The sequence below is a fragment of the Telmatherina bonti genome (assembly GCF_933228915.1).
Source record: "Telmatherina bonti genome assembly, chromosome: 8".
Classification (NCBI taxonomy): domain Eukaryota; kingdom Metazoa; phylum Chordata; class Actinopteri; order Atheriniformes; family Telmatherinidae; genus Telmatherina; species Telmatherina bonti.
The window spans coordinates 22,034,552-22,048,579 of record NC_136626.1 but is presented as its reverse complement, the minus strand read 5'-3'; the positions used below and the strand labels follow the sequence as shown (position 1 = coordinate 22,048,579).

The following is a 14,028-nucleotide window of genomic DNA, read 5'->3' as shown; positions in this document are numbered from 1 at the left end:
GTTCAAACATTCAGGAAAAAAGGCTGATATAGATAGGAAAACAGAAAGTTCAGGCCTTAAAAATGCCATTTTCAGGCTTTAAACAAAGATCCTTAAAAGACGTATTAAACAACAAAACTTTATCTTTTTATTTTAACTTATTTATTTCATTTATTCATGCTTAACCATAAATACAGAGTAAAATTAATTAAATATTTCACGAAACATGTGTTTCATGATGTTTATTAAGTCTAAAACAAGATTGATTTATAATTCACTATCTAAATGGCAAATACTTTACTTAGGTTATTAATTACAAAATCTTTCTTTTTTTTAATTTATTTGAAGTAGTTTGTTTGTTTAGAACTGAAGTCAACATTTCAGACTCGTCCTTGTGTGTTTTATTGGCAGTTTATTCCATCGTAATTATTTACAGGCTCAGTAGGCCTCCTCCAACACACTTTTTGTTGAAATTAGTCCTAAACTGTGGTAGTAAAAATCCTTCCAGGATTGGAACTGGCCTGCTTCATGTGATAAAAAGCTTTTGGAGGTTTTTTATTAAGAAGAAAAGTTTCCAGTAAAATAAAAAATTGAAATAATTTTCTATTTTTGTCCAAATCATAGAAATGATATCAGTAGTTAGTAACCTTTTGATTCTCATGTCTTCTTTCTCCTCACAGAATCAGCTGCAGGGAGGCGAATGGACCTCCACCGCCCCTTCAAGATGGACAGCCCCTCCTACCTGCCAGCTCCACTGGCCTCCCCTGCCCTGATGGTCCTAGCTTCTACTGCCGAGGCCGGTCGAGATGCCTCCGTCCCTTGCCAGGCTCCGAGGCCCTTTGGTGTCCCTGCCTCCGTGGAGAAGGACCTCCACCTCCCATTCCCCTCCGCCTCCTACACGTTCACCTCCATGTATCAACGCCAGGGCCCCATGTCAGGCACTTTTCCATCGCGAGATTTCCCCGCTTCCCTGCTCCACCTGCACCCTCAGTTCACCCCACCAAACCTGGACTGCTCCACCTTGAGCATGCTTAACCACAGCGGGGTGGGTGCCTTCCGACCTTTTTCCTCCCCACAAGACGAGAGGGAGTCTGGGGGTTACCAGTCAGCTTTCACCCCCGCTAAGAGGCTGAAAAGCTGCTTTCCAGAGGCGGATGGGAAGGAGTTTGACTTTGGCTCTCTGAAAGCTGGTGAGGAGACAGGGAGGAAGTTGTTCTCCATGTCCGGCCTGCTGTCTGACGGCGAGGCTTCATTGAGTCCAGAGGAGCGAAAAGAGCACAGTGAGTACACACTCTGCTCAGAGAGATGCATCAGATAGATTCTTATTCTTTGGCTGTGAGTGGAAAAATCCACAGCTTTTCCTACAAATATCTAAACTCATCTCACTTCTTCAAAGCCTGCAGGAAAAAAAAGTGCTGAATGCTTTTAAATGCCACACTCTCACCGACATGACATGAACAATGAGATTAACATTTCTTCTACATCTGCTGTGACTTAAGGTGACAAATTGAAAGGAGCTTTCTGGCGTAAATCTGAGAATATCTTTCCTTTCACACTTCATCGTCTAGATGGGCAAAGTGTTTACAGCAGCTGTCTCTGACTCACTTTGACACAAATAAATTGAATAGTGACACTTATTCAGCTTAGTAATCATTAGCCACATATGACCATTAGGCCTATTGGGAGTCAGACTTTTCTTGGTGGCTGAGGAACACAAATACATCGAAGCACATGGAGGGTTGACATCGGAGAGTTGGAACGAATGACACCCTGTCAGAGATAACGAGGTGGCAGAGATAGAGAGGAAGAGATGGAGGAGGATACAGAAAACGAGAGGCAAAGAGCGAGAAAGAGAGAGACGCCGCGATGCACCTCAGCCTGAGCTTCCCAACGACAACCCTCAGCTCAATATGGCCGCCCACACCAGCCGTCTGATTTGTTGACAAATGAGTGGGAGAGGTGTCAGTCAGCACGCCGCAGAGGGAGAGACGCTCCTCATTACTCCTGGGGATAATTGCCCGACGGCGCGGGGGCACAACATTCGCTTCAGAGGGAGACGGGAGGGAGTGAGTCAGGGAGGCAATGCTAGGCATGATGGGAAATCAAAACCCCCTCAGCGGCGGTCGCCAAGGGGAGCGCCTGACAGATGAAAGGGACCAGAGGAAGACAGAAAGAGAGAGGAGAGAGAGCACCTAAAGGCTCGGCAGATCAGAGGGGGACACCATCGAAAATAATGACAATGAGAAGGGTTTGGGGGGGGGGGGTAGAGCTGGAGAGGGGGAGATGCTGATGTGCGCTCTCATACACAGCACCTAAAGGAAACTTTCATCCCACACATAAAGGGCGGGAGCAGGGACAAGTTTTCTTAAGAAAAGTTTGGATTGTTCCTAGTGTGTGTCACTTTGCATATGTGCATGTCTGTGTTGAAACTTGCTGATTTTGTTGCTACTCGGTGGCTGAGTGACAGGGCCAGGGAGGCGGAGTGGCAGGAAGGAATCTCACTATGGAATTTTAATAAGGACAGGAAAAGAAGAGATGCCAGCATGTTGGTGTGAGAGGTGTGTCTGTCTGACAGTGTTTGCTCTGCGCAATCGTGCATGTGTGCTCACCTCCTGATTTTGGGAATCTAATTTAGGGAATGTTGACAAGGACAAAAGACGGGGTGGAGTTGAACACAGAGAGCATCCCTCCCACATATGAACCAAAAAAAAAAGGGAAAAAAATTGATTCAAACACATTGGAAGCTGCTTTTCCAGCTTTATCCAATTAGATTGGAGCTCAGGCAAACTAAGAGCTTTAATGCAATTGAGCTCTCGGCGCTTTCCTAAGTCTGACATACACTTGTTCCTCTTGACTGGGTAACAGACAGTCACTTCAGGACCAAAAGTCTTAAGTGTTAAGCTGTAAATCTTCTTTGAGTGTGAGAGTGTCTACTGCTCACATACTGCAGTCACAATGACAGCAGAGATTCTCACTGAACTGCAAACTAGATCATACAATCCCAAGTTTTATTCCTTGGAAGTTTTTTTTTCCATTAGTGAAATTACTGTTTGTGAGGAGTTTGCATTTCCCACTATGTCTGTGCCGTAAAGCAAAGCACTTCCCTTTAGATGAAGAATCGTGGAAACTGCACCTGATGGTTTGGATCAGATGAGATGTGAACTGAAAGTGACAGTGTTTGCTTCTTGTGAATAAATGCAAACTTTTACATGAGAACATGCTCTGTTCTACTTTCTAAGACTCTCCTAACACTTTAAAATGGAACTTTTCTGCCGTAGAAGGGACTAAATTTGTGCGCACAGATGACCCTGCTCTGCATTTCCTCTCATATCTCTTTGTCAGTCCGGACAACAAGGGTGGCACCTCTCCCAAACTGCCTTCTGTGTCATCAACAGTGGTCGCATGCTTCTGTCCATTTTGTGTCTCTCCTCTGCTGATGTTCCCTCCCAGACTTGCCTCTGTTTTTATCAGGAAAGATCTGAGATGCTCGCCGTGCTCTGACAGCTGTTCAAACAGCCACGCTCGCTTTCAAAGGGCAGATGTCTTCACTGGAGCGAGTCATGCTTATTTTCCTCAGGGAGATGCTTTCCACCGCAGGCCTAAACTGGAACGAAAATGGTTCTTTACCAGAAACATGAGTTGGGAAACTGGAGGCGTTGAGTGGCAAAAACACGCTTTGGCCAGAAGCTGTGTGTAAATGTGTGCGTGTGTGTGTGTGTGCATCTGCAACTCACAGCGGAGGCAAAGCTAAGTGAGCGTTGCAGTAACTGGAGCCAGATGTTTGAGAGCTGTGATGCAGCACCTAAACGTCCAGCGTGTGGATGTGGCAGTCAGAAAAAGTGACAAGCCTTACCTCCAGAGGACACAAAGAGATCCGATAAAGACAAAATAATTCCCAGCATGGAATGGTGAGAGAGGCTGAACTGGTTCACTACAGTTTCTTCCTTTACTCCGAAGAATAACATGAGGCTGTCCTGTAGTTTAACACAGGCTTTTCTTTCACAAAGTGCAGCATAAAAGTCTGTAGTTGGGAAATTGCATCAAAAATTAAACTTTTCTTACAGGCATGATTAATTGAACACATCAAACATGGAGAAGGAAGTGTAAAAATAAACTTTTTTTTTTTTTTTTTTTTTTACAAATTTGACAGTATATTACATATAGATTAAACACAGTAGAAAGTAGAAAACTTTCTCAAACCCACTGCTGCTGTCTCCTCTGAAGGGTGTGGGACGTTTAAAAGAAGTGGGGAAACATTTAAATGGAACACAAAGTGAATAATCACCTGCAGGTGTGTTCAGTGTTTAAGTGTCCTCTACGGTGGTTTATTCGTAGCTTTTTGGTGCACGAGTGCAGCTTGGATAGAATCAATATTAAACAGATTTATCTTAGATTTGGTGAAGTTTAATGTGTTTGACACAACTTGCGCCGGTTGGTTGTTTGGAAACCGAGGAAAGCAGCGCTGTTTAACACACACTTTACTGCTTATTCATGCAGAATTAGCCCACACAACTACAGGAGCTCATTATGCAGGTATTAGTAGTTTTTTACACATATAATTTACATTTTATATTTTAAAAAAATGCTTTACTACATGCACACACACATGCTGGACCATGAACTCTTACTGAGCAGACTCTAACACCAATTTGATAACAGGGAGAGTCTGGGCTCTGTATTTAGTGTGTAACTGTCGAGGATGTCTTCTGGTATTGAGCTGAGCTTCCTGTTGAAAGAAACAGTGTTTACACCCCCCTAGCAGACCACAAGAGATCAATAGCAGCCACTCGATGCTCATGCATACACATATAGTATCTGCTGCTTGCTATTATTCCCAGTGTGTGCGCTGCTTATCAGGCCGACTTGTATATGCTTTCCATGCATCAGCAGTCACACTTGCCATATGCTAATGCCAAGTTTTATGGCATTAGCATATGCTTGTTTTGTATTTGCGTGTCTATTTTGTATGGGGTATGTCATGAAGAAAGTTTACTAAGCTAACCAAGGAACTGTAGCTTTAAGAAGGTGTAAAGATGGTGAGCGGAAAAAGAAAGAAAAAATATCACATATTTACAGAGGACAGAATCACCCACTGCAGCTACCGTGATGTTCCCTCCGTTTCTGAACCCTCATCGCTCAAAAAAAAAAAGCACCATCTGCAGCCGACTCTTTCTCTGACCACACTGGTTGCCTTGCTTGATTTGAAGCACTTGGGGAGGAAGCATTACAATATTAATGGTGGTTGTGTTTGATGTGAGAGCACGCCGTGGTTGACTGTTCCACCTCCTGTTGTGATGGTAGTTTGTTCTCCTAATGTTCTCCTAAGTAAAAGAAGCTTTCATCCTAGCAGGAGGGGAAAGTCTTCTCAGCTTTTTTTTTTTTTTTTTTTTTTACCTCCTTCCCTCCATCCTCTAAGGAATGGAAAGAGGGAATGTGGATTTTCTTGATGTATTTAGATTTACATGTTGACTGTGTGGTCTTAAATGTGTTTTGTGAACAAGTAGGAACTGTGTGTGTGTTTTCTGCCACGCATCTTCAAAAGTTGCACAGTGCCAGGCTGTGGGACCACACTGCCTGTCAGAGACAGACAGTCTGGCAGGAGGCTTTTACAGTAGCAGAGGGAAATGCTTTTTTTTTTTTTTTTTTTTGTGGTGACCATCAGCACCTGTTTGACGGTCGACAGGATGTTGCCGTAACCAGAGTCGTGACACATCTTTGTCATTTTGTAGCTGCTGCATCTGTTCTGTTATCTCCCACATGAGCAGGAACGCTCCAGTATGCCTCGAGAAACAGAAACAGGGAGAGGGAAAAAGAAGAAGAAAGAGAGTAATAATGAGTGCAAGGCCCAAGGGTTGTTAAAACAACAGCCCTGTTTTAACAGAGGCCATCTTTCCCTCTTCCCTCTCTCCATTTCCCCGTCTTTCTACTTCTCTCTGCGCACCTGATCGACCTGCATCATAGCTCCCTCTGATCTCACATCAAAGGCACGGTTTGTAAATGTGTGTATCTGAGTGTGTGTCTGCATAGAAAAGGCTTGGGGTGAAGGAAGTATTTCTGTAGATTGAATCCCATGTTTGTCAGAAGTAGAACACACACACACACACACACACTCACACATATATATACTCACATCCTCCATCTTGTCCCCGGAGCCTAACAAATCAGTCAGGCAGATAGAGAGGGCAGGAAGGCCAAATTCTGGGGTTAAACACATGCCGCTGAGGAGCAGCACAAACAGACAACGAGACCACACCAATTCTGCATGCTTGGCTGGAAGACAGGAACCTACATATGTAATATATCATATACAGTATATGTGTGATGTTTTGTATACGCCTAGTGTCACACACAGACCTCATTACAGCATGTCAGTTGTGCTTGTTGCGAGTCTTCCAGCTGTGGTGGAGCTTAACAAAAGCCAATATGCCAAAAGCATGTGAGGCGTGATAGTTTCACCTCCCGAATACATGACTTTCTGACATCATTTAGTGGCTTCGTCAGCAGGATTGACAGCGCTTGTTGGTTGTCAAATGTGCCATTTTTGGTCTTTTTTTTTTTTTTTAAATTTTGAATAAAAGGAAGACATCTTTAAGGAGTTGTGAAGTGGCTTGTGTGTTTCGAATCCAGACTGATGTGCCAAGAACTGTATTCCAAACACCTTGAATGTAGCTGTTTGTTTTGGGTTTTAAGAGAAAATAAAGTAAATGTCTCGTCTTCTCATTTCATTGTGGTAATTTTGGTGTTAGTTGTAGTACATAAAACTCCATGCTGTAACATGGAGAGATTTCATACACAGAGGCCATGTAACCATGTTCAAACAAGTTAACATGCAGGCAACAGAACAGATTACTTACACATTCACCCTAAAGACCCTCTGATCAATTGAACCACTTCTATTGGCGATTAACTGTTTGGCAAGCTCCCATCACTGCCTATGTACCTCTGCTTTAAAGGTCAGAGTTTGCCAAGACTGACCCCTCACCCCGCTGTGTCAGGGTGTAAACACTCCCTCAATTCTCCTCAGAGAATAGCATTGAGTCTGAGCCATAAATCACAGCTCTGATAATTGGTAGGAAAACAGCAGTCCAGCAGTATATAACCTTTTACGTGTCGTCTCAACTCTTTATTATGGTGCTAATGAGTGGCCATGGATCAGGGTTAGAGCCGCAAGCAAATAGGATAGAGGGAGGGGTTCACCACAGTAAAAAAAAAAAAAAAAAAAAAAAAGGGCTACTTACTCCTGCATATATGCACTGGCAAGATAGACACACACTTATTAATACATAAACATGGGAATTCAGCATCCACTTAAAACACCAGAGGGCAAGCTGGCGCTCAGATACACACACAGGACTCTCTTGCTGAATTTATGCGCATATGCAAACATTCCCTCACACACACATCTATATGCAAACACACACAGTGGCTGGCAGGCTCAGCAGTGTCCATTACAGGCTGCCATTAGTATGGAGATTGTGCTAATTGTCCCCATAGACCACACAGGCAGTGCTCTGCAAGCCTGCTGTGAGCGTGTGAGGCTGAGTAAGAGAGGGGACTCTTCACACATCCTATTGTCTTGGTCATGACCCTATTAGTGCAATTACAAATCAATCAGTTAATGATTATGGGATACATGATGTGGACTACTTCAATACGAATAACATTTTGTTTTACCTTTATATATAAATATATATACATATATGTATAAGGGAAAAGTATTTCCATTATTATGATTGATATTTGCAGATACTGAATTAAAAAAAATGTATAATCAAACAGATTATAAGCATAACACAGCGTCTTTATGTTTGTACACTCAATCCCAGATTTCATCGTTAATTCAACTTCCCATTCCTCCACTCAGTGTTTGGGAACCTTTAAGCAGAACCATTTCATTGCTTTACATTAGTTTGAACTGGTATACACTGCTCTGGGTGAGCTGCTTCTTTCTCCTGCAGACTGGAGAGAGTCCAGTCTCATTAATAGCAGCTCAAAGCGCCTGATCAGTCAACTGGAGGAGATTGAACTGTAAGCGACGCCTGTGTGACCCTGCTGAGTGAGAACACAGGAAAAAAGATCTATACCCGCTGGCGCTGCCACCAGCCTCTTTGTTCTCCTGTGTTTGCTGACATTGGGGGAGCAGGAGGGTATCGACAGGGAGGGGGCTCACACTGTGTTGCACTCTCCAACACCACATAGAGGTGTGTCTAAATGATATATGCGAGTACACACTCAGTGTGTTTAAAGACAGATTTCTAACCTAACTCTAAGATGCATGCACAAACCATTCCAATGTGTGTGTATTCACACTTCTAATTCCACCTCTCACACACACACACACAAACATTATGAACACAATTGCCTCCAGTCTGTAGTGGAAGGCTGATGGGCGACTCTTGTACTCGGCCCAATTTGTCTTTTTCTCAACAAAACATAGTCAATGTTTGGTGCTGGGATACCACACACGGCACACAGAGATGTTGTGCCCTTTAGTCACAACATAAACAACAACAATCAAAGCATTATTTACTGCTCACTTGTTTGCAGTTAATGCCTAAATGGTGTAACAGATCTCCACACCATGGCAACATATCAGGCTTTCCAGTGTGAATATAAAAACACTTAATCACAGCCTCGCACAGATATTGTGGTTGGAGGTGAATAATTTCTTGGTATATACACTGTAATAAGCAAAAATAGGCCTAGGCATTGTATGTACACTTTTAAGTTTGATATTTTTGTACATTAAAAAAAAAAAAAAATCATTGAAGTGTAACAGACCAGAACCAAGAAAAGAGGGCTCGACACTTATTTTAGCCTCTGAAATGTTCCTGTTATGTTTTACATGGGATTTTAAGTGCTTTGTTTGTTTTTTTTTTTGTTTTTTTTTTAATCTTCCCTGGACTTTTAACATCTTTTTTATCTTCTCTCTTAGAATCATATGAGCCTGTGTAAGAGGACTTCCACTAGATATTCCAGAGCATTTGTGATTAAAGCCTCTGAACTTAAAAACAAGTTTCCTGAGAAGATCAGGTCAACAGAGTCAGTGTCCTGTTTTAAATATCTTCTTAAAACATACTTTTATTACAGAGCCTTTCCTGGTTTATCCTACACTTGGTTTTACTCACTGCCAGAATTGCTGTCCTTCAGTTATATTTCTATTTTATTGTTTTTAAGTTGTTTTCATTCATTTCAGTGCTCTTGTGTAAAGCATTTTGTAGTATTTGTTTAGAATTGTTTATAAATCAAATTATTACAATAAGAATAACATAATCATATTAGATTTAACAGCAAAATGGGATCAAGCTGTTGACTGTTATTGACGGGCTCTTTTGTAATATGAAACGTTATCTTTGATGATCTCTGTGATTCATATACACTATTAAGTTATTGTAAAACATCAGTGCCTTCTGATTCTGTTTTTCTTGTGTTTTGTTGAAGATAAGCTGCTTAATAATCTCTATCTTTCCACCATTGGAAAAGAAAACTATCTTCATCTGCTATAATTGTTTGCTCATCCAGGCAGACACAATAACACCCTTGAGGAAGTGTCACTAACCCAAACACAGGTGTATCACGCAACACCAGGTGCTTGTGGTCCCCTTGCACCAGCAGCAGTCAACACAGTGTTTCTGACAGTATCAGATGTTATCTGAAGCTTATCTGTAATGATAGGGAGGGATGCTGTTGGGCGGTGCCAAAAACTTTCAACAAGTTCTTACTGGACGTCTGCTCACGCAGCGATCAAGGCCCGATGCGGGGCCTCTGTTTTTCTGGGTCACAAACCCGACAGATTGCCTGAGAGAACACAATTTTCTATTTGCTTTGAAGTCATCTGCCTGCTCTTGGTCTTTCTGGAGTACTGGGGTTTCTGCTGCTCACCTGCTCTGCACAAACTGCATGAGGGACAGGTGTGTGTGAGGAGAAAACAGGTGGATGTGTTTTCTTTAGGAAGAGTATGATTATGCTCCTATGCATGCGTATCAGCTGCTAAGTCCTGTTTAATATGGTGGTGTGTTTTTCTATCAAAGCACTGGTATCCGCTGCCAAAAAAATACCTGCAAAAAAATCAATAAGCTTCACACTTACGAGAGTGGGTGAAGATTTATATTTATTGTTTAAACTTTGTGTGAACCACCACAATACTTTATTCCTAAAAACACTTCCTCAGATTCTCTTTTATATGATAAATGTTCATCAGCTCTTTTGGTTGCATGAGAATTACAAAAAATGTTAATTAGGGCTTTCTTTTTAATCACCTGAGACTGTTGGTATTTTAAAGCTGTGTTTCAGTCAAACAAATCTGGTACAGCACAGCTCAGAACAAAGAGAAGAGAAAAGGCATCGGCTGCATATCTTTTAAGAAAATAAAAACTAACAGCCTTGTCATATTTTCCATCTAGAACCAGTGTAGTAGAGTTTCAGTCTTTTTTTCTTTTATTAATGTTTCCGTGAAAACCTTTTTCTTCTGTTACTTTCCTCTTTTACACTTTTATATCTCATTGAATTAATCTGGAGTTAGAACTACAGGATATATGTACAACTATTTAGCAAAAGGCCTAATTTTTTTTACTACACACTGAAACTTTACTAAAGCTGTACTGTGAGCTCGTACCGCCATCTGGGAAGAAGTAAGAAGTTGCCTCATGCACCTGATAACAGCTGTAAGATCGCAGTTTATCCAGTTTTGTTTCTTGCAGTTAGTAGAAATCTTCAGAGCCTTTATTTTGCTCGTGTTCAGTCTTTTTTCAAAGTGATTTTAGTTTGTTTCTGTGACTCTTAACATGGTAGAAATTAAATGTTCCCAGCTTAGTTTTATATATTTTATAAAAATGGGTAATTTCTTGCTACATTGCTGTTGTTTCAGTGTCATTGTTATGTCCTGGCGTAATTAAACCCCCCCTAGTGAGTTGCACTCATACTGACAAAGTGTTTATTCAGAGCTGTTTAGAAAAGTTGACTACTCATAAGCAACAGAGCGATCCTCTCATTTTCTCCTTATTAAGCACTAATTGAGAGACAGAGCGAGTGGGGAAATGAAAATGAGAGATGTAATGAGGAGACGTTGGAATAATAGGTGCCAGAGAGAGGCAGAAAGAGACAGAGAGAGAGAGAATTAATGTGTATTAATCAGTGGTCCGGGTAATGGCGATCTGTATTTTTGGAGCCAAACTAATTTCCCTCTAATGAGGGATTGTGATCTGTCTGTTAGCCTCTAGATGTCTTTCTGTCACTCTCCGGGCAGTGATAAAAATGTCCAAGATAACAGATAGAAGGGCTAACTTTTTATTTCCGTATATGGAAACAGCCTGGAGTATGATAAGAGACACTGAAGTCTCAGTATGATACACTGTGACAGAGCTGGATATCTGTACATTTTAGACTGAGTGCAGGTTGATTTCATCAGAGTGAGTGACAGGCTACCGGTGAATGGTTCTATCTTAGCCCGCTGTCAGGAGCTTCTTGATCCAGTAGACTGCACTGATTCTGATAGCACTCAGCAAATAGATGTCAAAGTATACATTTGGCATTTTGTTGCCCAGAGTATGAGCTCAAATCTTTATGTGGGAACTGGATTGAGGGAAAAAAATGAAATAGATCATATTTTTATTTTACAAAATGTTATCACAATCTTACTCTAAGTTTGGATGCATCTGAAATGACTAAAAGATCCTCAGATGTGATTTAAAATGCGATTGATCCACAATGTTGACATTTTTTGTACTCTTTTTTTTTTTTTTTTTTTTTTTCATTTTACTTTCAGCTTCTTCCTGAAGTTCCCTCACTTGCTCAGCATCCTGCTGAAGTGTGTTACGCAAACTATAAACCAAGTCTAGCATGTAAGGTGTAAAGAAAAGTAAAACACCTGTTTACGTTATGTTGCTTGTTTTTAATTATTAGTATGATTATTATTAGAACAGTAATACAGATTTCCTTTCCTGTCTGTTTCATGATTCATAATCACAGGTCACACTCAGTGTACCACATTAAACCTCAAGTTCCCTTGCATTGATTTTGACACATCCCAAGATCAGAGTTGACACTGAGTTTTGCTTCAGGTGGTAGATATATTGGAAAGGCCTTTGTAAGACAACATGAGGCTGCCCTTTTGAAAAAGAGTGACACCATCACTAAGTGTCATTAAGTTCCCCAGGCAAAATCTTTGTATGACTGCAGTTTAATATAACAAGAGGGAGGAGGTTGAGGTGGATGGACAGCCAAAATAGTTTCTGACTTTAAAACGGGAGACCAAAGTTTGTTCTTGTACCAATCATTGAGACAGTGTTTTGACGCATTTATAATGAATCCACATATTTTATTACTGTGGCAAAGTATCCCAAGCTTAATTGTGTGGCTATTTTGACCAAAACCATGGAGTTTACATGCACATACAATGTGGGTCACATTTTTTTGTGCCTAAAATCAACAGAATATTCAATACAGCATTGTTATTTAGAAAAAACAATGAAAAAACAAGCAGTCCTTTGCAAAAGGTTTAGAAATGAATACAAATTTTTAAGATGGACTTTTTACACAGGACCAATAAAGTTTAGACTCTTCCACAGTTAGTGAAGGGTTAAAAAGTTAAGAAAGACATGAAAAGACCTTTGAATGCGTTGATTATCATTACATCATTTTGATGTATTTAAAAGGTGAGAATCAGAAAAAGCGTAAAGAAATTATTAAACCTAAGGAAAAAACATACACTGTCGTCGTTTACCTTTCAGCTTTTCCCGACGAATAGGTCGCCACAACGAATCATCGGCTTCCAATGACCCAGCCCCCAGATTTCATATGGAAGCACCATTCGCATGGTTGTACTTTGGCACATGTTTTAAGCCTGATACAATCCTTTGCATTTATCCGGGCTTGGGACTGGCTCTCAGAGAACGCTTATGTCAGGGCTGCAGTGTAGGAAAGCAGGACTCAAACAAAAGGAAAAAATATACACTATTAAACAAGTTTACACACTCAATAAAGGTGTTTTTCCATTTTTAAGAAGACATGGTGAGTATAAGGGAGAATGTAAACAGTTTTACAAATTGCATCTGACCAACAGTGATTAAATTATGTGATTTACCAGCTGGTTCCAATAAACCCACCAACCAACATATTCACACATCTGATTTCAGCAATATAGTAAATATAAAACGTACATTTTACAAACCTCTGCCAGTTATCATCAGGTTTAAGGCTACATACTTCATCGCTAAACTCTTGAAGGATATGCAGATTTAAGGAGCCACTTTGCTGCAAACACTCAAGGACAGTCCTAACTTTGCATCTGACTTCCAATCCCCTCTGTCCAATGAGGAAGTCTCTATCTGAGATCATTGAGCCTTGCATTTCAATGAGGGTCAGATTGATTGGCTGGAACAGAGCAGAGGCAGGGTTCGATCTTTGCCCTCAGGCCCTGAGAAGGAAAATATGTTCTTAGACACAGTTACACAGCTACCCAGTCCACTCTCCATTAAGGAGATGATTGGACACATGCATGCGGGGCCACGCCTGTGCCTGATGGAACAATTGTAGTGACTAATGGAGAAGATCCGAATGAAAGGAGAAGAGCGAGAGGAAGAGAAATTCTGAGTTTGTCCAGTGATTGACTAGTGGTCACAGAGGCTATGTCCATTGATCTGTAGGGCAGAAGAAAGGGGTTTTGGTCTGAGGTGCTTCAGAATGAGTCTATTTGGGGTTTAGAATTCCTATCCATTCCCACACAGAGTATTTTCATCATCTGCCTCCACGTGACTTACAGCTGACATCTCCCACTGTCTACGCAAGGCACAGAGCACTACAAAGGCCAAAGGCCAATCAATGTTCTATAAGAGGTTGATACAGATCTTATTAGTCAATGAATGATCATTAGTGGTCTAACGAGGCATTGATTTGTGCAGGGGCCAAAGGTTGCGGTGGTTGTGGTGAGTGTCTTTAATACATTAAACACAATTGATTGTGGAGTAGGAGGGATGTTTTGAAGAATGCTGGAATTAGATTGGACAGTGAGAGATTTGAGGTCAAGCTAGGCGAGGAATGAATGTAGTTAGG

The 14,028-nt window shown here is 41.2% G+C and overlaps 1 protein-coding gene across 1 annotated transcript in view; it reads left to right on the top strand.

Annotated features, from left to right (window-relative positions):
* Positions 1 to 679: 679 nt before the first annotated feature.
* The window catches only part of rnf220b (ring finger protein 220b), a gene marked incomplete at both ends in the record, with an annotated part of 29,171 nt that continues 15,822 nt past the window's right edge, over positions 680 to 14,028 (top strand). The window contains one exon of the mRNA XM_079245099.1: positions 680 to 1,259. Coding sequence (XP_079101225.1) covers positions 680 to 1,259 — 580 coding nt within the window. The remainder of the gene's footprint in view (positions 1,260 to 14,028) is intronic.